Genomic DNA, 26,782 nt, shown 5'->3' on the forward strand with positions numbered 1-26,782 from the left:
ATACCATCCGGTCCTTTACTCTTGTTTGTTTTTGTGTGTGCGAATGCTCTCAAAATGTCCTTTTTGAGGACATTTTGAGTACAAGGCAATGCATGTACTTGTATAATTTGAGGTTGATTGTTTTATGCAATAGAATTTTACTGACCTGCTTCTAATGAGGAAAGCACACAGTGGTTGTAACCTCACATCTCCAGGGTCCCTGGTTTGAAATCAAGTGTCATGTTCTCCCCATGTCCATTTGTGTTTCCTCCCAAAAACATACCAGTAGGTGGATTGACTGCTCTCGGTGAGAAAGTGCTTGTGCATGGTGCCCTGTGATGGATTAGTGAACTATCTAGAGTGTGTTCCCTTCTTGTGTCCAGTGTTCCTATGATAGAATTGGTCAGTCTCATGAGCACCAGGCTTCTTCTGTACCATACAGTACCACTAAGGGGTGTGTGTGTGTGTGTGTGTGTGTGTGTGTGTGTGTGTGTGTGTGTGTGTGTGTGTGCGCGCATGTGTGTCCCAAATATTGGTTACATGCGTGCTTTATATTTGTATTTTCATTAACCATTTGTGCATGTTTATGACCATCATCAAATTTGAAACAAATGTTTCAGAAATGTTTATTTCATTCATATTGTATACAAAAAAAAAGTTATATACAAAGTGCTCTCAGTTATTCACATGTAAAAATGCACACATCATTCCTAATAATGTGTATGGAAACGAAATCTATGTCTAGTGTTTCGAGGTCAATAACCTTTCCCTTTTAGGTCTCACACAGATCGTGTGGCAAATGTTGTGTGTGATGTTTTGTTTCTTTTAGTTTTACTTTATTACTGTATTTTTGAAACAATAGAATGTGGAGGATGAGGGTCACTGAATCATCATAAAATCACTGAATCATTGTTATATTCTATAATCACTGAATCAATGCTATATTGCTATTATTTACAATCTTCGAGACTCCAAATACTGAATTTTTGTTTTGTATATTATTTACAAAAGAGAAGCAGGAAACAATAATCAGGAGTCTGGCTACGGCAGAGGAAGCAAGACTACTTATAAACCATTGTGGTTAAAAATTTCACACATTCCTCCTCTGAGACAGGATTTGTTCTGTTGGTGTTTAGTCTTAAAAGAAGACAAAGAGCCATTTCCTTGTCTAAACTCATACAAAGCCATAGGCCTCATAAACTACTTTGTGAGAAAAGCACCACTGTAGAGTAATTTGGGTTACAGGCTGAAGTAGAGGGAAAACCGCCTCCTTGTCTCCTTATCACAGTTTCACTCTATTGCAAAAGAGTATGTAAAGTTTATTCCAGGAAATATGAAAGAGGTCTTTGTATTTTGCCTTATCTGGCCTGTACCAGACAGACCTCCCCAAGAAATAGATGACGATATGACAAAGTTGCTTGAAATCAACACCAGTTTGAGATTGCAACAGTAAAAAAAATTAAATGATGCGGGAAGGGAAAGGTAAGTGTTCGCACTGTTCATATGGCACTTGAACATCAGTATTGGTTTGGAGTGGCACAACGTATTATAGGAGATTTTTCATTTGGCCCTTGATGGCCATCGAGGCCGAGGGAGCGGCGATAAGCTGCAGAAAGTCTGTAGAGGATGTCTGACCGCGGCTGAGCGTCAGCCTTCTGCGTCATTAGCATCTCAAACAGTGTGCTTACTTCTGAAAGCAGTGTTTCACCTCCTAAAGAGCCAGTCTTCTCTGGGGATTTACCAAAGGTAGAGAAGGAAGCGGAGTCATTTGGGCCATCAAAAGTGGAGCTCTGACCTTCTGAGGGTGGAAGCCCATCAGGGACATAAAGGTTGTCATGATAGTCGCTGCTCAGAGGAAGGGACAGCCGAGCCATCCACGCTGGGTCAGGGATATCTGAGAACACATCATCTGGAGAAGAGAGAGAAATGGGGTTTAGGCTGAAATGTCAGATCTGCTTTTGCTGTGGTTTACCACTCATTTTTGAGGTTTAAATTTTTTAATGTTTGAGGAAACAGGTGTGGGATGAGTGCATTTCCACTTAAAGCCTACATGGTGATTAGGAATTTTTTTAAAGCAGCAAATACAACGACTAAAATATTCATGCGCTTCCCCCTTGAAAAAACAAATGAGTAAACATGAAGGAATAACAGGATGGGAGGAAATGGTGAAGAGGGGCAGCATTTATCTTTATTTAGCTAGCCACTGATTCCTTTGCTTTAGTGGTTCCATTCAGAGAAAATCTTCATGGTTGTGACTTAATTTCTTATCCCAAATTTAAAAAAAAAAACCTGCAACAAAACAGCTGAAATAAAATCCCACTTTCCTGTGATTATTTAACCATATTAAACTGCTAGCAAGACAGACTGCAGGGGTCCTTGTGTTGGCCAAATGAGCTCTAATTGGTCAGTAAGTTATTTTAATAAACAAAACACACATCCAAAAAAAAAGTGATTCAGGTTACTTTCAACAAGCTGTGTTTTGAACTTGGTCTCAGAAAAGGCAGCTGGATTTTGCTAGCCTGTTTCCTCTCTGCTGGACTAATGAGGAGCATGGCCTAAGGACACTTATATCCTTAATAACTTTACCTAATATAATCACTACCAGCTTTTTTCAAACCTCTCTCTCTCTCTCACACACACACACACACACACACACACCTGAATGTATAAGCTAAACAGCCTCAAAGACTTCTGTGTATTTCCTGTTACTATCACTCCTGACTGCATCAACAAACAATCCCAAAGCATCCTGTCCACGCTTCACATTACGTGAATGAAGCAAGCTGAATTTCTTTAAGCTTGCCATAGCCTGTTTATTTTAAGTTTCACTGCAGTCATGCATTTTTGAATAGGAGGAAGAGTGAGGTTCCTGCGGTCCTCAACCACACGTGAATCATCAAACGGCCAATAAGCAAACCATGCAACTGCTATGAATCTCAAACAACCAGCTTTCATGTGCTGCTCTTTTTTCTTAAATATATACTGTATATATAGGTTTCCCATGGAGGAACCTCAAAACTGAGCACAGTGTCAGAAGATTTCAGATTAAAGCAAGTTGAGAAACAAAGGAAACATGCTTGACTTTACACCAGAGCTGCTGCTGGTGGCATGGTGTGTTTGTGTGTATAACTGCTCAGACATGGTAGGTCATGATCAAACAAACCCACATGGACCACTTCAATACACATGCTCACAACCTCGAACCACACGCACTCAGTCACATCAGTCGAGGCAAACCAGCTCTCTTCTTCTGCTTTGTTCTTTCTCGCTTATTAACACACACATGGACTCAAACTCTGCTGCTCATTCCCTAAGTCTTCATCTCTCCTTCTTATTCACTTATAAACAAACATCTAATACTCTCTCTCAATCACTCTCTCTCTACTTGTTAAAAATAATTACAGGGGGAAACCATGGGGATTTCATTAATCTCTCAAAACCCAATTATACTCTGATTAAAACCAGACACTGCTCTTAAATCACCTACAAAGCCTGACCACAGCCAAACAGCCACCACACCAGGAGGGTTCCAACTCCAGAAGTCTGTTTAACACTTGCTTACAATCAAACTCACATGTTAACTTACCGAACAAGCAGCAGCAGGTCGTGCCTGTCGCTTTGCTGGGGCAGGACATTAATAATGACATAGCCTTGAACAAAATTAAGCTGAGTGTCAAGGCATCACACTTGACTTATACTATAGGCTACTATCTCATAAATTTCAGCGTAACCCCATAATAGGCACTTAAGACTCAACAAGACTTGAATAAACTTTCTATGTACACCAATTTTTCATTAAGAGAACGGAAGGTAGTCTGGTCTTAAAGTCAGTACCCCCAGAAATAACAACAGCTTAAGAAACGTGAACAGACATAATATTGCAACGTCCATGTTCAATTTGCCTTCTGTCATGTGTAAAGAAATTTAGCTCATCAGTCTTTTAGTGCACAAATTTTTCAATCATGACTTTATTGAAATCAGATGTTATGAGTGTATAAGCAATTGCATGCATATTGGTTGCTGATAATTACACTCGAAATACATTAACAACCTAGCTAATTATGTCACTGCCTAGATAACAATCTAGATTAAACTTGTCAAAATGGCAGTGTTTGTTTTGATTACAAATTCAAATGGATTTTTACAAAAACAAATTCACTGGTCACAGTAGCTACGTTTACTGCATATATTCTTTACATTTGCAATGAATTCATTCTGATCTGCAATTTCCAAGCATACCATTTACATGAAAATGATCAGCTAGATAGGGCGGCACAGTGGTGTAGTGGTTAGCACTGTCGCCTCATAGCAAGAAGGTTCTGGGTTTGAGCCCAGTGGCTGATGGGGGCCTTTCTGTGTGGAGTTTGCATGTTCTCCCCAGTGCCGTATTAAGCCAATGCGGTGCCCCTGGGCACTATACCTCAAGTGCCCCCACTACCACCACCACCACCCTGCGCGCATGCGTTCAGTAACCTCCTGCACACATTCACAAACCTTGCCCTTTGCTGTCAAAAATAGTAGCATATACATAAACAATAGTACACATAAACAAGGTCATTCTTCCTCATTGAAAATTTATTAAGTAGGCTACATCAGCCCATCAAATTCACTGAAAACAACCAACGATATGCATGTAGGCATATTGAAATGTCTTATTCAAAAATGAGCAGCATATATTTGTATGTCTCAATAAAAACCTTCAAAGCATCCATACTCTATTCTATCCATATTAAAATGTCTCAATTCAAAATGTGTATCAATTCAAACAGCATCAGCAATTTAAACAGCATCCATCTATTAGCCAGTTCTTTTTTCAACTCCGTTAGATCTCCCCATAGCGCAGGATCAGTTGAAATAGAGAAGTGTTCTACTGGTGTCGGCTGCGCTTGGTTGACATCCATAACACCCTCATCTTCCTTCTTGTCACCATGGTGTGAACTGATCTCTACCTGGCTTAAAGTGGCTTCGCACATATCCTCCTTCCCGGGGTCTCCCTCACTCCCATCTTCCTCAAGGGGATCCTCGTCGTCACCGACCCCTCGGCTAACACTGGCTGTGGTTGCATCTCCCCGGCTAGTGCTAGCAGGGCCATCTCCCTCACTAGCATCGCTGATTTCACTAGCTTCGGCTTCAGCACTGGTAGTGACAGCAGTTGTTGATGTTTTTATAAAAAAACGATCTAACACTGGAACATTTTTAATTGCAGCTACACGCCTGGAGTCTTTCTCTTTTTTTAATTTTCTCTTCACACAACCACTCAATTGATGTCTGTCCATTTTTCATTTCTACCGCGGTTTTTAAAAAATTGATACATTTCATCGTAGGTGGACTGGCTCAACTGACAGGTTGAGGAAAGGGGGGTTAATGGTCACATAGGCCACTCTTGCTCAGAATTATGATTATTGTTGTTGTTCTTATGAAATTAGTGTTCATAATGAATTATATATGACTATTTAACAATGTCAAGTGTATAACCATTTTAAGTGTACAAACATTCACGAAAAATATTTTTAAAGTTTCTGTCATGTGGTGCCCCCCCACTGGCTGTGAGTGGTTAGTGCCCCTGGGCACTGTGCCGCAGGCCCATATAGTTAATCCGGCACTGGTTCTCCCCATGTCTGCATGGATTTCCTTCAGGTGCTCTGGTTTCCCCCACAGTGCAAAGACATGCAGGTTAGGCTAATTGGTGGCCCTAAATTGACAGTAGGTGTGAGTGTGAATGGTTGTGTCTCTCTATGTGTCAGCCCTGCGATGACCTGGCAACTTGTCCAGGGTGTACCCTGCCTCTTGCCCATAGTCAGCTGGGATAGGCTGCAGCTTGCCCGCAACCATCCACAGGATAAGTGGTTACGAATAATGGATGGATGATCAACTAGATATGTGTTTTTGTGTCCCAAGAGTAGCGTACAATCAGAATAGAATTTCTGACATGCACACATTCCCTGGCATGTTTCCTGCTGTGTTTCTCCTATCCAACAATGACATCACTGCATGAAGGCGTCCTGAACATGCGCAGAAGGTTACAGTTGCATAAGGCAATGCAATCGAGCATTTACATGGCTATCAGACTTCTACATCTACTCTTTTACTTGATTAAATTCTCAGTCAGAATGGGATATTTCATTCCGATTGAGCTGTTTACTTGAAGAAATTTCATTCTAATCAAGCTTGAGGGCGGCACGGTGGTGTAGTGGTTAGCGCTGTCGCCTCACAGCAAGAAGGTCCGGGTTCGAGCCCCGTGGCTGGCGAGGGCCTTTCTGTGTGGAGTTTGCATGTTCTCCCCGTGTCCGCGTGGGTTTCCTCCGGGTGCTCCGGTTTCCCCCACAGTCCAAAGACATGCAGGTTAGGTTAACTGGTGACTCTAAATTGACCGTAGGTGTGAATGTGAGTGTGAATGGTTGTCTGTGTCTATGTGTCAGCCCTGTGATGACCTGGCGACTTGTCCAGGGTGTACCCCGCCTTTCGCCCGTAGTCAGCTGGGATAGGCTCCAGCTTGCCTGCGACCCTGTAGAACAGGATAAAGCGGCTAGAGATAATGAGATGAGATGAGATCAAGCTTGAATCTGATTATTGGCAGAGCTCCCCGTGCATGGAGCAGAGCTCCATACTTAAGAGAATATGGTAATGCATCAATCTGATTTTTGATGGCTTTTGCAACCGTAAGACATGCGTACGTATGAACGACCGATGTACATGTACCACCACAGGGAACCCGCTTGTAAGTGAATGGCAAACACTTGACCACCAGACAACAAAATTTGTACCTTTATTTATATAAGAGAGATGGATTTTTATCCAGCACTTATTTTTAATGTGCTTTTTAAAAAATAAGATGGAATTATTTATGAACACATTTTACAGAAAATATTCATAACAGTTTCATATAAAACTAGTTAAAACAGTTTTATTAATCCACTAGCTTGTTGGACAGTTGTAACCAGACAGCTGTTTGACATCAAGTTTGAAATATCAAGATTGCAGCTCTAACCCTTTGGAGCTCAAATGCTGCATTCAGTCAAGGAGTGTGGTTTCCAGTAGGTTTTTTTCCCCTGAAGGTTTTTAATCCTACTGGGGTTTTTTTCATAGCAAGTAACATATCTTTGCATTGTATGCTGCAGTTCTCTTACTTACCACAAGGTGCAATAATAACCCCATTTAGCTTGTCGAGTTTGTATCTGTCAAATAGAAACATTTTAAAATCATTTCTTCACTCAAATGTGGTAATAAGTGTTTCAACACAATTCAAAATGTATGGAGTTGAGAATGAGTACTTTATAAAAATGAGCATTTGTTGAATGGCTGGGCTCTGCCCCACCTGCCTGCCCCTATGTATGAGCCTAAGCCAAGATGGACCAAGGAATCAAACATGATTTTTTTTTCCATTTGTAGCACTGCATTTACAAGAAGCCATGACAAAATTGAGTCATGTCTCAAATCACATGCTATGACCTAATACTTAAAAGTATGTTCTTTGTGCTACTCCAGAAAGATGGGCTCGTACTTGAGAGGTTGGTGAAATCATATTTAACCCTTTAAACTCGACAGACCAGTTAGATTTATTTGAGTGATTAAATAATTCATATTAGATCCTGAATCAGTAAGGAATAAATCGCAGTGGAAACAAGTCCTGAAGTGTTTTATTCCTCTGATACCACTACAATTAATTGAAATTTTAATTCATTAATTTTTCCAAATTCATTTAAAAATTATACATCCATCCATTATCCGTAACCGCTTATCCTGTACAGGGTCGCAGGCAAGCTGGAGCCTATCCCAGCTGACTATGGGTGAGAGGTGGGGTACAACCTGGACAAGTCCCCAGATCAGTGCAGGGCTGACACACAGAGACAAGCAACCATTCACACTAACATTCACACCTACAGTCAATTTAGAGCCACCAATTAGCCTAACCTGCATGTCTCTGGACTGTGGGGGAAACTGAAGCACCTGGAAGAAACTCACACAGACACGGGGAGAACATGCAAACTCCACACAGAAAGGCCCCCGTCAGCCACTGGACTCAAACCCAGAACCTTCTTGCTGTGAGGCGACAGTGCTAACCACTACACCACCATGCCACCCAAAATTATACATTATCTGTTTTATCCATTTATAATTACATTTAATCTCATGGAACATTAACCAAACAAAGTAGTCCCTGTTATGACCTACATTGTAACAGCTTTGAACAATCATTCCCTCATCACCTCTCTTTTTTTATTCTGTCTTTTTAATCATAAGACAAAAAAACGCAGCATGTCATGTTACAGAGAAACCACAAAACACTTCATCCTGATGACTTTCTTGTGTTGAAAAAGTTACAGCTTTACCCCTGATTTATATAAAGCTCTGACAAGACAGAACTACTTCACCATATCAGTGATTAGATCACAGCGTATACACCATACCAACCTGCAATATCTGAGAAAAAAGTATAATAGTATCTATATTTTATCATCATATCAGCCAGCTCACCTTTTCAGTATGAAAGAGAGTGAGGAATAAAAAGCTTGAGGGGAGATAGAGACACCACAGTCTGACTGTGTTCAAAGCAATGTGAAAACAGACACTTGCGTTCACACACACACACACACACACACACACACACACAAGGCTGCAAAGTACAGCCCCCCTGTATATACTGTGTCACACGCAATGCCCTTTTGCTCCCCATTCCATGATGTCTGAATGTGTAAGAAGAACTCTCAGGATAAGAGTAGCCTTAGGAGAAAGAAGTTATGACTTTTGAGCACTGCACTAAACACGCTTTAAAGACGAGAGTCACTGTCACTGTTAATCACCATGAGTAAACCCTGTTAACAGATGATACCCTTAAGGAAGGCTGATTCAACTCTGCTACACAAACACACACATTTACTCCCATTTCTGAGGTTACAGTACCTATAACTGTCAGACTGCTTTTAAAAAAGCTTCAGCTTAAAGATAAGGACCTTCTGGTCCAACCTAAAGGCATTTAAAGTCTGGCAAGTGAAAAAACAAGCCATGAGCCTTTGATTTGAAGGAATTGAGGCCGTCAGAATATGATGAAATTCAGAACAATACAAGGAAGGAAGCCCATACCAGCATTTACTAACACTCTATGCAAAGGCTGAAAACAAACAGTTCACCTACTGCTTACATTATATACAGTATGTATATACAATACACATAAAAATATTTATTTAACGCAGAAATGGTATGAACATGTTAGAAGAAAGGTATTTAAATGGATATATAATGCACTTATACCATTCTATAGACATCCTTTATGGTAAAAGATACTAATATAGTACTATGAAGCCTTAAAGTAACATGATGATGCAGAGCTTTTCAATCTTACCTTAAGAATTTATAGAACCTAAAGTACAGTTAAATATAAAATGTCATGAGAAATGAGGGTAGGTGAGGGTGTGTAACTATTTCCTTAACTGATGTACTCACTCAATTTCCAGAAAAGTTGGGATATTTTCCAAAATGCAATAAAAAATAAAAATCTGTGATTTGTTAATTCTTGTGAACCTTTATTTAACTGACAAAAGTACAAAGAAAATATTTTCAATAGTTTTCCTGGCCAACTTAATTGTATTTGTAAATATAAACAAAGTTAGAATTTTATGCCTGCAACACACTCAAAAAAAGGTTGGGACAGCGGCATTATTCCCATTGTGTTCCATCACCTTTCCGTTTTAATCGTATGGGAACTGAGGATACTAATTGTTGCAGTTTTGCAATTGGAATTTTTGTCCATTCTTGCTTGATACAAGACTTCAGCTGCGCAACTGGGACTTCCCAGGAAGAGATGTTGCCTTGATGAATATGTCTCTCTAAAATCCCAATATATTCCCCAATATATCAATGGTGCCTTCATACACATGCAACTCACCCATGCTGTGGGCACTGATGCACCTCCATACCATCACAGATGCTGGCTTTTACACCTTTCTCTGACAACAAACTGGATGTTGTGTTCATCTTTGGCACTGAGAACCTGACATCCGGTTTTCCCGGAAACAAGCTGAAATATGGACTCATCTGATCACAGCACACATTTCTACTGTCTTTTGATCCATCTCAGTTCAGGCCCAGAGAGACCGGTGGCATTTCTGCATAGAATTGATGAATGGTTTCCTCCTTGCATAATACAGTTTCAGGTTACATTTCTGGATGCAGAAGCAGATTGTGTTAAGTGACAACGGTTTTCCAAAGTATTCTTGAGCCCATGTGGCTATATTTGTCACATTAGCATGACGGTTTCTTAGGCAGTGCCACCTGAGTGCCACGCACATTCAACAGTGGTTTCAGACCTTGCCTTTATGCATGGAGATGTATCCAAATTCCCTGAATCTTTTCACAATATTACGTATGTACTGTAGATCTTGAAACACCCAAAATCTTGTGTTGAGAAATGTTCTTTTTGAATTCATGAACAATTCTCTTACAAATTTTGGCACAAAGGAGTGAGCCACGACCCTTGCTTGCAAAGAGTGAGCCTTTGGTGCTGCTCCTTTTATACCCAATCATTAACCTGCTTATTGTGGAATCTTCCAAAATGATGTTACTTGAATATCTTTTCAACTTTTCTTTTGAGTGTGTTGCAGGCATCAAATTCTAACTTTGTTTATATTCACAAAATACAATTAAGTTGGTCAGGAAAACTATTGAAAATATTTTCTTTGTACTTTTGTCAGTTAAATAAAGGTTCACATGAATTAACACATCCCAGATTTCTGTTTGTATTGCATTTTGGAAAATATCCCAACATTTCTTGGGATGTTTGTTGACATTGTGAGCTGGTTATCCATCCATTTATTATCAATAACCGCTTATCCTGTGCAGGGTCGCAGGCAAGCTGGAGCCTATCCCAGCTGACTATGGTATATAGGCAGGGTACACCCTGGATAAGTTGCCAGGCCATCGCAGGGCTGACTCATAGAGACAAACAACTATTCACACTCACATGCACACCTACAGTCAATTTAGAGCCACCAATTAGCCTAACCTGCATGTCTCTGGACTGTGGGGGAAACCGGAGCACCCGGAGGAAACCCACACAGACAGAGGGAGAACATGCAAACTCCACACAGAAAGGCCCCCATCAGCCACTGGGCTCGAACCCAGAACCATTTTGCTGTGGGGCGACAGTGCTAACCACTACACCACCATGCTGCCCCTGAGCTGATTATGAATTATTTTATTAATCCACAGTAACATTTCTATAAATGTAATGTGCACTTAAAACAAAATGAGTGGGGCTTTTTTTTCCATCAGGTTTAAACTGACATTTGTGGAAACTAAGCTGAAAGCTAGCTGGTTTCAATTTTCAGCTCAGTTATTGTGCCTTTGGGAATGAACCTTCTTATAAACTGTGCTGTCAGGTTGGAGAATTACAAGGTTCTGGATGAAGTAGAACTCTAGGATAAGTAAGTTCAAAGCTTGTAGGCCAATAGGTCTTGATTCAAGCCCTGGAGGATCTCTACTATCTGATTTCCCTGCCTCAGCACAGCTGAGCCTCATGGTAGCCTCATGAAAGGCTGATAATTAGCTGATGAGTTGAGCAGGCTTGTTAGAACAGAAAATAAATAAATAAATAAATAAATAAATTGGGCAATGCATAAAATTCTAAGCACTGATTGAGAACCACAGCACTGATGAATAAAAACAGTATGAAATTTCATTCCCTTAAATGTTAGTCATGTGTAAATGAAATGTCATGCTAATAACTCCATTTTGGCTAATGGAATTATTGTCAAGACATGTTTCACTTGTATGTGGAGTAATGTGTCAGTTTGAACTTTACGCAGTTCACATGTCATGTAATCACACACCATATCAAATGAATAGCACATGGCAGAAATTATGATTTCAGGGAATCCGTGGTTTAGCCTGACCCTCACCCTCATATTTATTCAGCATGCAATGACAAATTTGACTGAAAGAAAAGTTGACCCAAACATGTTATTATAACTCTCAGTATAAAGCATTAAAGATTCTAACCGTGGTTGCTGAGCAGATTTGTGAGACCCTCCTCCAATAAGGGGTCGATGGGGGAGTCTCTGCCTGCCTCCCAGTCCACATCTCCAGGTTCACTTTCCCCGTGCCCACTGTCTTTAGTACTCAGCCAATCAGCATCTTGTGCGCCAGACCTTGAGTCCAGTTAAACAAAAGCAATCAATCATCATCTGACACATTGATAAATGTTTGCTCAGAGTTCAAACTGTAGAAAGATTTCAGGGGTGGTGGTGAGTTCTTTTGCACCATTTCAACTTTTGCACGACAAATGTTTTTCATTTGGTCATTCTCAGTTATATAAAATGACAAAAAAACATCTGCCATCTTAATTTTCATCCCCTTTTCAATTTTCTGTTGTTGTGAGGTATGTTGTGATTGGCAAGAATGAAGTTCTATTCGAGCCTGGCTTTGTTGCGCTTTCTGAGTATCCTGGATTTTTTCTCTGAATAGCTCGACCTGAATTTTTCTTCAGTAAAACTGTTGAATTGTTTTAACCTGATAATTTTCTACCTGAATTATTTTCCGACAGTTTAATTTTTTAACGTGTATTTTTACTAACTCTTTTTTTAGCCTACAATTTTCAAAAGCATAAAATTGTACTTTTTTCAAGCACTGAAAGTATAAACTTTTTCCTCAAAGGATTACAAATTCAGATTCAGGTTCTGTTGGCTTGACTTAAGATGTCCATCACTTTCATCCGTGTGAAATTGAAAAATATATATATTTTAACCAGTGGAAGATGTTAGCAGTGAATAATATACAAAATTTGCATTTATAATCCTGATGAAATGTCTTAATATTTAATTATACTATATTCCCAATCTTCTTCTTCTTTCAGCTGCTCCCGTTAGGCATCACCACAGCGGATTATCATGATCCGCATATTTGATTTAGCATAGGTTTTTTTTCTTTTTACACTGGTTGCCTTTCCTAACGCAACCCTCCCCAATCTATCCAGGCTTGGGACCGGCACTAAGTATGCACTGGTTTGTTCAACCACAGTGGCTGGGTATTTTTATCTAATCAGCATGTCTTTGAACTGTGGAAGGAAACCAGAGCACTCGGAGGAAACCCACGCAGACAGCACGCAAACTCCACACAAAAAGGCCCCTTTCACCCCTGAGATTTGAACCACGAACCTTCATGCTGTGAGGAAACAATGCTAACTACTGCACCACCATGCCACCCTCATATTACACTATATCCCAATAATTAGTCTCATCTCATTATCTCTAGCCGCTTTATCCTTCTACAGGGTCGCAGGCAAGCTGGAGCCTATCCCAGCTGACTATGGGCGAAAGGCGGGGTACACCCTGGACAAGTCGCCAGGTCATCACAGGGCTGACACACAGACACAGACAACCATTCACACTCACACCTACGGTCAATTTAGAGTCACCAGTTAACCTAACCTGCATGTCTTTGGACTGTGGGGGAAACCGGAGCACCCGGAGGAAACCCACGCGGACACGGAGAGAACATGCAAACTCCACACAGAAAGGCCCTCGCCGGCCCCGGGGCTCGAACCCAGGACCTTCTTGCTGTGAGGCGACAGCGCTAACCACTACACCACCGTGCCGCCCCCAATAATTAGTATATTACATTAGTAGGCTGGCTCGCTAGCTGTCTTTCTGCACCTGCCAAGATAATATAACTTCAGTTTTCTTCTCCTTGTGAAAATGGTTTTAAAGTTTTTCAGAGCAATTCATGAGAAATATCTTGCAAATCTAGCCAAAAGTAAGTACCCCAACCCCCTTTCTCAGTTAAATGCATTATTATCCCCTGACATCTTTTCACAAATGTACCCCTGAGCAAAACTCATGTGTAAGAGGACACGCGAATGCTGATGTCCTGATGGACACTCATTAATTAATATATGCTGAATGTATATCAAATTATTTGTACACAATGATATTATGTCATGTTTGAAAATATAAAAAGGCACAGTAGAGAAGCACAGTGGTTTAAGAGACTGTCAATATTTAAGACACAATACAGAACAAAACTCTGGAGGTCAGACAGTAAAGTCAAAGCTAAAGGTTCCTTCATTAGTAACATAGATTAAGATTAAAGTTTAAGAGCACAACATAACCCCCCACACACACACACACCGCACACACACATTTATCACAAAGAATAGCCCACACATACACTGGGCACATGAAAGAATATGTAATCCGACACTTTTTGAATTGTCAACACACCATAGATAAAAATGAAGCTATCATATTTTTGATATTAAAGTTTTAAATATAATCCTAAAATAAAAATTATCTGCATGCTAAGATGTGATCCATAGTGCTTAAGTCTTAAATCAAGTGTCATCAGTGCCTTTCTTGTTGTTCTCCTAAATTGAACGTAACTACTGTATATAAGCACTTATTATGATTGTTTGGCTCTTGGTCTGGTCAAGTCCTGCCTGCCAAATTTCCTTTTTGAAATAACATTTACTAGATTCACTGTAATGGAGTCAAATAAAAGCTATAAACTGGCTGGAGGATGAATGGTGAGGTGATTGTATCTTTTACTGACACTGACGTGTTAGTCATATGAGTGAGACATATACTGTGTCCTGCTCAAGCATGCTTTATGTATCACCTGGTGCCAAGGTGGCTATTGAGGGCTATGAGACACCATTTTCTGGTATTCACTGTGTGGCACTTTGTTTATGAGTCAACCATTTGCTCCAGTGTTCCTCACATTTGCATGCTTCACAAAAATTAAAATGTCTGTGCTGTCTTTTTGGACATGTACGCTTCTATTTTTCATTGCAAAGATTATAATCAATAGAAAGAAACATAGTAAACAGAAATCAGAGGGCTTACCGGCCACCTCTGTGGGAATATTTGTTGCCACGGAAATTTGGTCGAGGTTGAAACTGGCCCTGATGCAGCAGAGACAACAGCTGGGACACCTGCTGTGGAAGAAGAAGAATGATCTCTTACTATTACATTTTACACATTTCAGCAAAACCTGATTAAAATTTCTTTGTTAGGGGGCGGATGCAGCCTGAGATGAAGAAGGGAAAGGAAACACCAGGTTATTGAGCAAGAAAAAAAGTCAGATGGAGGGCAGAGAGCGTTGAGGCTGGGTAAGTGAGACAGGAAGCCATTCCTACGTAGGGCCTATTCTTCTTCAAGCTGCATCCTGCCAGGATATACCTTAGGAACCCAGCCTTTGCCACAGGGTCATAGACCCCGCAATGTTTCAGCTCCATTTCCTCTACTTAAATCTCGCCTTAAGTCAAAGTTCCAGTTAGGCCAAGTAGACAAAGGAGGGTGAATAGAGAGGTAAAGATAGATAGGGGTGGGGGATCTTGCTTTGCTATTCATATAAGGGTTCGAACACACCCCCAGTCCTTTTGTTCTGCTAAATGTACAAGATGTATCTGGATGAACATAGGTCCAGAGAATGCAATACACATTATTTTACCAATTGTTTTGACATAACTATTAAGTTTTTTTTTCTTTTCTTATAGATGCCAAGTGAAAATGGTCAAGTTTTACTAACTTCCCAAGCCCAGTGTTTTGTACATCAAAGGCAGGACTGTATTATGTGCAGATATTTTATTAGTCAGACATACAGTATCTGGGTTCAGCAGACAGACCTTGAGTTAATCTGTGTTTTTCTTTAATTCAAAAAGTTTGTCATGTGATATTGAAAGTTGTTAAATTTCTCCTGAAGCACAATGGTGTGGGTTACAGTGTCTGAGACATGCCTGAATAAACTCAATGCCTTAATACCAATATCATCTGTCAGCTGTCCCCTCAGGCCACCAAGACATACACCCCCATTTATAGAGACAGCTCATTTGTGTGACAAAACACATAAAGCATCTCTTATAATTTTGATATCTATGAAAGTTTAAAAAAATCAAAATATAAGCAATACCAAAAAGTTTTCTTATAACTTATGTATGTTATCTTTTTATATCACTCTCTTACCTGAACCTCAGGTGAAGCTGAAGACAGCTGAAGTGAGTTTTCTCCAAGAGCAGCCATGGATAAGCGCATCAAATTTCTCAGTATTTGTCGATGGTCTTGTTCCTCAAGCCTTCCATTTTTTTCTGAGTTTTTTGTCCTCCTTAAAGTGGCCTGTGTGAAAGGACTAGAAGCTACAGCTTGGGAATCAGTCTGTGTATTTACTTCTTCAGGCTTGTGGCGTCTCAGAGTGTTGGTCTGTGAATGCAAGGATGAGGAGGAAGAAAGGTTTCGTGCCTTGCGCAGGGTTCGGTATGGTGTTGTAGGGCTATGTGGGCATTCTATGCTCCCAGGTTTCCTGAGTGTCTTGCTCTGTGTGAATGGAAGGGTACCATTATTTTCAGCATAAGCTTGAGTTTGTACCAGGTGAGCAAGTGTTGGTGAAAAACTGAGCTGGCCTTCTGGGTGAGGTTCTTCTGGCAGAGGAGAACCAGATGAAAGTGGTTGGGACTCCTCTTCAGGTGGGTCATCTTTTCGACCCCTTAGGACAGGAACCAGCTGTATATCTGTTTTCTGAATGTGTTTCTGTGGTCTGCGAGGGTGACTAGTGTAAGTAGATTCAGCTTGTCTGCAGTTGTAAGCACGAGTGTCTCGTTTTTCTGGGCGACAGAATGTGGTGACCAAAGCAACAGTTAGCAACAAAAGCAAGCAGGTTCCCCCAATGCAGATAGCTAAAAGCATTGTGAAGCTGAACTGGGCCTGTTGTCCAGGAGCAGAGTTCTTAAGGTGGTCACGAAGATTGATGAATGTTACCTCCAGTGTTGTCTGTGTGACAAGTGGGGGTGTTCCCATGTCTGACACTGCAATAACCACTTTAAAAGTTTTGCCAATCAATTCTGTAGCATTGGTAGTGTTCACATATAACTGACCTGTGGTTTCATCTAACTGGAACAGCCTGGAGGGGTTCCCTTCTATTATTTTAAATTGGAGTTTTCCATTGAGACTAGAGTCAGAGTCACTTGCTAATATGGTTGTGGCCAAAAACCCTTCATGCCTGTATTGAGAAGAATGATTGCTCAATGGATGCAGGGTTCCATGAACTTTGTCCTTAAGTTCTGTCACAATCTCCCCTTTTTCTGCATTAACTGGAACACTCACTACTGCAATACCCTTCTTGGGATGTGGTTCTCTGATGATGGGATAGTTGTCATTAACATCCTCAATCATAATAAGCACAGTAGCACTGCTGGTCATTGGAGGGTAGCCATGATCCACTGCTTCCACAATAAAGGAGTATGTTGGTGATTCCTCGTAGTCTAATGACTGTTCAGCAATAACAACCCCACTGGTTGGGTGGACTGAGAAGGAAGCAGTTGGTGTGCCAAGTTCATTTGACTCTCTAATTGAGTACGATACCCGTCCACTAAGGTCCAAGTCAATATCATGGGCTTCCAAAGTCAATATACGATATCCAAGTGCGTTATTCTCATTAAAAACACCAGTGTAAAGAGTGTTGGAAAATACTGGTGCATTGTCATTTTCATCCAGGACATGGACAGTCAGATGCCTGACACAAGACAGAGAAGGAACACCACTGTCCTGAGCAAGAAGAGTAATATTATACTCCATTTGTCGCTCCCGATCTAAGCTTCCATTAGTAACAATTATGTAGTTGTCTCCATGCATTTGTTTGAGACGGAATGGGCCTGATCCTTGCTGCATCTGGACTTGCACTTCCCCATTTGGACCTGAATCAGCATCAGAAACTATGACAAGAGCCAGAAAGGTCTCATTTGATGCCCCTTCTGACACAGTTGCTGCAGGGGAATCTGCAGGAGTCCATGTAATGTGTATCCGAGGTGCATTGTCATTGACATCTTGAACTCTTACTTGCATCTTGCAGTGGGATGGGATAGCATTGTGACCACGATCCTTTGCTTGTATGTCTACCTCATAGGAACTTTTTTCCTCAAAGTCTAAGAGACCTTTTAAAACTACAGCACCAGTTTGAGGATCAACACTAAAAAGTCTCTGCACATCTAATGGGGCATGTTTACTGATTGAGTAGACAACCTCACCATTAGCACCCTGGTCAGGATCTGTAGCATGAAGGTTGATAACTACTGTGCCTTGTACTGTGTCTTCAGGAAGATCAATTATTGGAGCATTTTCCTCAAACATAGGACTGTTGTCATTGGAGTCCAAGACTATGACTTTGACTTTGGTGCTGCCAGACCTAGGTGGGTTCCCTTTATCCCAAGCCAATAATGTTAATTCAAAGGATGATTCCATCTCCCGGTCCAGTTCTTTAATAACCACCAATTCTGGCTGTTTGGCACCTCCAGAGGGACGGACATCCAGAGCAAAGTGATGGTTTGGAGAAAGAGAGTAGGTCTGCAGGCCATTGGAACCAGCATCTCGATCCTCAGCACGGTCCAATGGGATACGCATCCTCAGACCTACAGTTTCTGAGATCTCCACCTCCTGTATTGGGTTAGGGAAGACAGGACTGTGGTCATTCAGGTCCATCACCTCCACTCTAACACGCAGGAAATGCACCGCTCCACCTTTCCTATAGAGAACACTAAAGGCTAGTTCACACTGGTCAGCTCCACGACACAACTCCTCCCGGTCCAGGTGGCCCAGTGTTGACACCACCCCATCTCTTTTGGCCACTGTGAATGGTAGGGCCTGACCATGTTCCACAATCCGGAAGTCCTCCAGTGATCCAGTCTCTCCTTTCTGACGTAGGTTGTCCAACAGGCGGCCCACCCTTGTGCCTGCTGGCTGTTCCTCCCAGACGTTATAGTGGATAATGATGGGAGCAGTGTCGAGATGCTGACATTCACAGAAAATTAAACCGGCCACAAACAGAAGCCAAAGCTGGAGCATGTCTGTGTGAGAGCTTGTAATTGCTAGTCCTTAGATGAACATTCCAAAAAATACTCTAAAATTCAGCTTAACAACACCTATAAGCCACTGTCAACTGTATGCTGTACACTTTCACACAGTATGTGTTCTCTATCTTGAACTAGTTCTCTAGGTCTCAAGCTACCGCACTACCTCTACAAAGACAGAAAAATAAATTATTCAATTAACTCTAACATAAGTTCAAAATTATTTAGAATTTAAAATAAATGATCAATTCTGGCATCTCTGATCATTATGAACAGCAATTGTGAAATTACTATCCAGAATTGAGTTCAAATCATTCAAAAATTAATAAATCAGTTTCTTCTCCATTTCTATCATACTTTAAAAGAAATTAATAATTGCTAAAAGAAATGTACTGTTCAAGTATTCTTTCAACATCTCCATGAAAAATTCAGAGACGGTCCATTAGATTTACCAAAAAAAAACACCCACCATCAGCTATCTAATAACTTCTCTCTGTCAAGCAGCACTATTCAAAAGCATTACTCACTCACACACAGGTCCTGATGCCATGCTTCACAAACTTTGCTCAGTGTGGAAGTGTGGAACTCAGAGGCTGGTATGTTAATTTGAGGGGGTATCCAGTGAGCCAATCAAAAGAGATCAGAGGAAAAACTCCACCCCTTAAGGAAAATGTGCGTCCTGCAATGTGATTTTAAAGTAATATGATCCCAGTTCTCTTGTTCACTGCCTGCAGCTCTTCATGCCTTCTCTCCTTTTTGTCCCTGTCTACATAAACACATTAAGATCAGGCATCTACGGCTCCTGTCATCAGTAATTAGAGCAGCGCTCAAAGTAGAACCGAGAGAGATTCCTGAGAACTGTAACCGGATCCTGCTGCAAACTTTTATCCACCATGAGTACTGGTGCTATCTCAAACATAGATAACTAGCACTATCCACACGGGTAACTGGTGACATCCTAATCTCAGATTTCCACAGAAATCTGAGATGTGTTTGTGCTAAAGAAGGATCATCTCACCTAAACTGTAGTGAGATTGAGTTAAATAATTACAAGCAAGGGTTAACTCTAAAGATTTAAAACCATTTAATAATTTAACTGCCTAAAAACAAACAAACATACATACATACATACATACATACATACATACATACAGTGGTGCTTGAAAGTCTGTGAACCCTTTAGAATTTTCTATATTTCTGCATAAATATGACCTAAAACATCATCAGATTTTCACTCAAGTCCTAAAAGTAGATAAAGAGAAGCCAGTTAAACAAATGAAACAAAAATATTATACTTGGTCATTTATTTATTGAGGAAAATGATCCAATATTACATATCTGTGAGTGGCAAAAGTATGTGAACTTCTAGGATTAGCAGTTAATTTGAAGGTGAAATTAGAGTCAGGTGTTTTCAATCAATGGGATGACAATCAGGTGTGAGTGGGCACCCTGTTTTATTTAAAGAACAGGGATCTATCAAAGTCAGATCTTCACAACAGTTGTTTGTGGAAGTGTATCATGGCACGAACAAAGGAGATTTCTGAGGACCTCAGAAAAAGCATTGTTGATGCTTTGTTGATGTTGGGCCTGTTTTGGTGCATCTGGGCCAGGACGGCTTGCCATCATTAATGGAACAATGAATTCTGAATTATACCAGCGAATTCTAAAGGAAAATGTCAGGACATCTGTCCATGAACTGAATCTCAAGAGAAGGTGAGTCATGCAGCAAGACAACGACCCTAAACACACAAGTTGTTCTACCAAAAAATGGTTAAAGAAGAATAAAGTTAATGTTTTGGAATGGCTAAATCAAAGTCCTGACCTTAGTCCAATTGAAATGTTGTGGAAGGACCTGAAGCGAGTAGTTCATGTGAGGAAACCCACCAACATCCCAGAGTTGAAGCTGTTCTGTATGGAGGAATGGGCTAAAATTCCTCCAAGCTGGTGTGCAGGGCTGATCAACAGTTACCAGAAACATTTAGTTGCAGTTACTGCTGCACCAGATACTGAAAGCAAAAGTTCATATACTTTTGCCACTCACAGATATGTAATATTGGATCATTTTCCTCAATAAATAAATGACCAAGTATAATATTTTTGTCTCATTTGTTTAACTGGGTTCTCTTTATCTACTTTTAGGACTTGTGTGAAAATCTGATGATGTTTTAGGTCATATTTATGCAGAAATATAGGAAATTCTAAAGGGTTCACAAACTTTCAAGCACCACTGTAGATACATACATACATACATACATACATACATATAGATCAGAAAACTTTTAAAGAATACCTCCAGCATATCCTGCCTGCACTGGTAAAAATGTACGATATTACTTTGAATACTTTCATTCACAAGACTCTATATGCCATTCAAATTTAACCCTTATACCACCATTGTCATGATTTCTTTCATATATTAACCTTGCAGTGTAGACTGAAGTATCCACCAGATAATCTGATTCCTGTCCTTTTATATTGCTGTTTTACTGCCAAAAGTAAAAGGCAGTGGTTAAGACATTAGGGTAGTGTTCAGAAGGTTGTGAGTTCAAATCCCAGCATTGCCCAAGCTGCCCTTGTTGCACTCTTAATCCCTAAACTGTTCAGTTGTATCCTGTGTCAACAATAAGTTGCTTTGGATAAAAGCATCAATGAATAAAATGTAATTAAGGAATATTACATGAGAGGGAGTGCTGATGTACTGAATATCATCATGGTTGTGATTCAATTGTAACTTAATGAATTAAGTACAACAGTATGACCTTGAGTGTGATATTGCTTTTATATAACAGTTCTACAAACAAGGAATTAATATCAAGTAAATGACATTTTGGACACGTTTCTTTTATTTTTTGCTCCACATTCAGAAACAGATCCCAAATAAACCACGCTCACTTTATAGCACATCAGCTAGCTAGCTAGCTCACATTGATTTATACAATCCCATTAAAGGTCCTTCTGGTTAAATTGACATTCCTTCTCCCTTTTCATTTTCCTCTGACGAGCTTTCATATTTCAAGTCAAAAGTTATATTCCTAAAAATGATAATTTTCCATGTCTGCTGATGATGCAGCTAGCATTACTGTAGTAACCATTTCAAACCAGGAAGTGGAATTTTGCATGAAGGAGTGGAGTGATATACACAGTGAACCATCCCAGTGCTGTTATTGCGAAATATCAGCACTCTTGGAACACTGGACAACCAATCAAATTAGTGGACCGTAATTATTGTATAATGTAAATTTGAATACAGAGACATTCTCACTGTTAGGGGAAACAAGAAATTAAATAGACCAGTCATTAAAGCTGGTGGAATTTTTTTTTTTTTAATAATTCAACTAAACCATCTTTGCATCATGACTTCTATCACTAAAATAAATGCTTTGAGAAAAAATGTCCTAATGACCATTTTAGGTTGATTCATTAGGTTGATATCAGGAACATAAGTTTTCAAAGTAGTCCAGCTGTAGTAATCAATCAGGTAGTTCGTTCCAAAGGAGGCGGGTCTCTGTCTGTCAATCATTTGTCGTTATATCTTATAGAAACAATGGTAGAAAAGACTGGAGTAAGTTGTTGTTCCCCTGGTGAGGACAGCTACACAATAGTAAGAGAAAGAAAAGCATATTAGAAAAGAATGCATCCACAACAGAACATGTAAGAGATCTCTAACTTTGGGAAACAGAGGAACTGGAAGCTGGCGGCACGGTGGTGTAGTGGTTAGCTCTGTCGCTTCACAGCAAGAAGGTCCGGGTTCGAGCCCCGTGGCCGGTGAGGGCCTTTCTGTGCGGAGTTTGCATGTTCTCCCCGTGTCCGCGTGGGTTTCCTCCGGGTGCTCCAGTTTCCCCCACAGTGCAAAGACATGCAGGTTAGGTTAACTGGTGACTCTAAATTGACCGTAGGTGTGAATGTGAGTGTGAATGGTTGTCTGTGTCTATGTGTCAGCCCTGTGATGACCTGGCGACTTGTCCAGGGTGTACCCCGCCTTTCGCCCGTAGTCAGCTGGGATAGGCTCCAGCTTGCCTGCGACCCTGTAGAACAGGATAAAGCAGCTAGAGATAATGAGATGAGATGAGGAACGGGAAGCAGGCTTCAGAACAGGTGAGTTCTTTTATTTTTGCACACTTTTCAGTGACGTTTCACAAAACAAACACACACACACAGAGCGGGGTGTCACCACTCTCTCTCTCTCGTTCCTGACTGTCTGAAAGACACACAGAGACACAGGTTAATAGACAGCCAGTAATTTGACACAGGTGCACCTCATCACATGTTACCTACTGGTTCAACCCGCCTCCTCGCCGTTCACAGCTGACACTTGCCCACTCTCCTGCTGCCACAGAATAGGACAAAGCAACACACAAGCCATGGTATCAAGACATATTATCTAAATCTGTTATTACAATTTTAACATTTTTAACACTACTGTTCTCATATGCATGTTTGGAATTCATAGTAAAAGATGTTATTAGGACTTTTTTGCTCATGCAATGTGATATTACAGTAACAAGATGTTATCATGAACATCTTCAGTTTTCATATTCAGGATATTAAATAAGCCCTGTGATGACCTGGCGACTTGTCCAGGGTGTACCCCGGCTCTCACCCATAGTCAACTGGGATAGGCTCCAGCTTTCCCGCGACCCTGCACAGGATAAGCGGTTACAGATAATGGATGGATGGCTAGCAAATAATCCAGAAACTCTAACATGCTTTAAACACAACTCACAAAAGGAGCACCTTAAACAATATCTCACAAGGCAGATTGCCTTTCAACATGCTTAATACTTAATTTGAAACTGCAAACTAAAAAATGAGTAATGGAAACGTGAATTTAAAAAAAAAAACTCATATCGCAAAAGTGTTTATACACTTGCATGAAGTGGTTTTTCAGACGATTTGACAAAAAGTAATATCTCGCAATGTTGAAATGGAAATTTTCACAAATCATGTTTTGACTATGACGAGAGGAGAAAACTCAGATTTAATCACATAAAATCACTCAATGGAAACACAGACTATTTGCAATTGTGTTTTGTTTACTTTTTTTTAAAGTTTCTGTTTTGCACAAAACTCTTATGGAAACCTGCCTACAGAGAGCTAATAAATAGATTTATCAATGCAATAAGAATACTTGAACATATAGATGGTTTACATAATCCAAAAGTGCCTATAAATATGAAAAGCAAATGCATACCAATCCAGTTATAGTGATCATATCCATGCATATAAATAGGGGTTTGGTCTTGTTTGTCATTATCCAATATCACAAGCAATATAGTGTTGGTGTGCGAGAAATTTCTCTTCGGTTCACTTTACAACTGAAAATGTAGCTGAGTAGTAACAATTTCAGTATAAACTAGTAATTACTCTCAAAGTGAGAATGAATCCCAATGACACCACAGCCATCCATGGCCAGGAGTCAGGTTAGCAAATTTGGCCATGTTCTCTCAGGGTTGGACAGATGGCATTACTCTCCCTGCCCTGTCAATCACAGCAACACTGGGCAATGGCAGACATCTGTGAGCTTTTGTATGCAGAAGATGGCAGATAGCACTTCCCTCCGAGTGTGAAGAAGAAGAAGGAGCCTTTATTTGTCATATGCACACTCAAGCACAGTGAAATTCATCCTCTGCATTTAACCCATCTGAAGCAGTGAACACACGCACACACACACAAGTGAGCAATAAGCACACACACACGTACCCAGAGCAGCGGACAGCTATGCTACAGCGCTCAGGGAGCAGTTGGGGGTTAGGTGCCTTGCTCAAGGGCACTTCAGCCCTTGAGCAAACCTTACACCCAAGCCTCATGTTAACCTCACCGCATGTCTTTGAACTGTGGGGGAAACCGGAGAACCCGGAGGAAACCCACGCAGACACGGGGAGAACATGCAAACTCCACACGGAAAGGCCCCTGTCAGCCACTGGGCTCGAACCCAGAACCTTCTTGCTGTGAGGCAACAGTACACTAAACCACAGTGCTACGGTGCACTGTTATGCAGCAATTTGGAAATAAATTATGTCGATTAGTTTGGAAACTACTTTAACCTCTTAGTTTTGAGAAACTGAGAGCAAGGAGAATTACATAAGAAAAGGTGTGTGTCAGTAAAGCAAACTGGTGTAATGTTAGGACTAGGACTGTTTTGGCCTCTAGAGGCCGCTGTTATTTCCTTTTCATGTCGTGTTTATTTTGGCCTCTAGAGGCCGCCACTGTTCCTGTGTTTTGTGTTTGTGTTAATTGCCTAATTATCTTCACCTGTGTCCTTAATTAGTTTGTCTATTTATACCCCTGAGTTCAGTCCTCTTGTCACGGAGTCTTTGTGCTGTTATGTTTATCTCCAGTTTCCTTTGTACTGTGTTTTTTGATCTTCTTAGCTTTTGAATTTTTGCACTTTGCTTTTCTTTTGGATTATACTCTTTGGTTTTTTTTTTTTGTCTTTTGTTTTGCCCTGTATATAGTGTATATAGTTTAAATAAACCTTTTGATTCTTTTTCTACTTCCGCCTCACGCCTCTGCATTTGAGTCATCCCCCTGGTGGCCTAGTGGGGGTTTGCTGGATTATCACACCAACGAACCAGGTTCGAATCCCAGCAAAACCCTAACAGAAAGACTCCGTCATGACCGACTCAGCAGAGGCTGCTTCAACTGTCTACCCGGCCAACCTTCAGGGAATTATGGCAGCTTTGACACGCTTCGGAGCGACCATGGACGCTCATGGACGTACGCTCACCAGCCAACGTGAGGCCCTCGCTCGCCACGAGGAACTGCTTCAGCAAATTGGGAAAACCCTGGCACAGCTGACATCTCTGCCTGCATCTCCTGCTCCTGATCCAGCTCCCACTCCTGCTCCAGTGCCTCCTGCAATGCTGCCTTCTTCACCTCGCGAACCCAGCCTTCCTGCACCACAGAGGTATGACGGCAAGCACAGTGAGTGCCGAGAGTTCCTTACCCAGTGTCAACTCACCTTTGAGCTTCAGCCTACCACCTACACTACGGATCGCCGCAAGATTGCCTTTGTGATCACCTTATTAGCTGGTAAGGCGCGAGCCTGGGCTACTGCTATCTGGCAAAGACAGGGACCTGAGTGCTTTGATTTCCAGCTGTTTTCTGAAGAGATGCTTCGGGTCTTCGATCAGGCAGACATCAGTACCGACGCAGCCCGAAAGCTCATGTCCATCCGGCAAGGAGGAAGCGTCGCAGATTACGCCATCTCGTTCCGAACACTCGCAGCAGTAAGTGGATGGAACGAGACTGCCCTGGTGTCAGCCTTCCACCATGGTCTGTCTGACCCCATCAAGGATGGTCTGGCCTCTATTGGATGCCCAAGTGACCTCGAAACCCTCATCTCACATGCTATTCGTCTGGACAACAGGATGAGAGAACGCCACCAAGCCTTGAGCCCCCCCAGCCTCCCTACCTCTACCTGGAGACCGTCTACCTCCTTCAGTGACTGTCCAGAACCCATGCAAGTGGGTCGTACTCGCCTCTCCGCATCTGAGAGGGAGCGCAGAAGGAGGGACAAGTGCTGCATCTACTGTGGCAAGCCTGGTCACTTCCGAGCATCATGTCCCGAACTCTTGGGAAAAGGACCGCCCCGTCCAGCCGAGGGAGGGTTGTGACGGGGCCTACCCTCTCTCCCGGACTCCCTGGCCAAGGAATCTACATCCCGGTCTCCATCTCCTGGGGTGAGTCTGTCCACTCTTGTCAAGCTTTGATAGACTCAGGGGCGGCTGGGAACTTTATGGATATTCACTTCGCCCAAAGCATCAATATTCCGACTGCACCTCTTGAAGTCCCACTGTCTGTGTCTGCCCTCGATGGCCAAGCGTTAGGTGATGGAAGAGTCACCCAAGTTACTTCTCCAGTTTTCCTCCAGTCTCAAGGTCACAAGGAAGAAATATCCCTGCACCTGATTCCTTCACCTGAGTTCCCAGTTATTCTAGGCCTTCCTTGGCTTACTCGCCACAACCCTCGCATAGA

The 26,782-nt window shown here is 41.3% G+C and overlaps 1 protein-coding gene across 2 annotated transcripts; it reads right to left on the reverse strand.

Annotated features, from left to right (window-relative positions):
• Positions 1-587: 587 nt before the first annotated feature.
• pcdh12 (protocadherin 12) lies at positions 588-19,368 on the reverse strand. Of its 2 annotated transcripts, none has more exons than XM_060927418.1 (4): positions 15,933-19,368; positions 14,814-14,902; positions 11,974-12,122; positions 588-1,888 (listed from the first exon to the last, which is right to left on the reverse strand). In XM_060927418.1, exons 1-4 carry the CDS (start codon positions 18,798-18,800, stop codon positions 1,497-1,499), a joined length of 3,498 nt encoding a protein of 1,165 aa, XP_060783401.1. In that variant the 5' UTR covers positions 18,801-19,368; the 3' UTR covers positions 588-1,496. The 2 variants fall into 2 exon arrangements, with proteins under 2 accessions (XP_060783401.1, XP_060783400.1); XM_060927417.1 differs by having other exon boundaries at positions 14,814-14,905.
• Positions 19,369-26,782: the final 7,414 nt, after the last annotated feature.

The sequence above is a fragment of the Neoarius graeffei genome, chromosome 8 (assembly GCF_027579695.1).
Source record: "Neoarius graeffei isolate fNeoGra1 chromosome 8, fNeoGra1.pri, whole genome shotgun sequence".
NCBI classification, from domain to species: Eukaryota; Metazoa; Chordata; class Actinopteri; order Siluriformes; family Ariidae; genus Neoarius; species Neoarius graeffei.

Bases quoted from the DNA above. Each gene is read 5' to 3' on its own strand.
- pcdh12 (XM_060927417.1), bottom strand. From the start codon at position 18,800: ATGCTCCAGCTTTGGCTTCTGTTTGTGGCCGGTTTAATTTTCTGTGAA. The intron at 12,123-14,813 runs GTAAGCCCTCTG...ACTGGACTCAAG, and splicing joins TATTCCCACAGAGGTGGCCG to GTCTGGCGCACAAGATGCTG. The intron at 1,889-11,973 runs GTTAGAATCTTT...TCTCTTCTCCAG, and splicing joins AAATCTGCTCAGCAACCACG to ATGATGTGTTCTCAGATATC.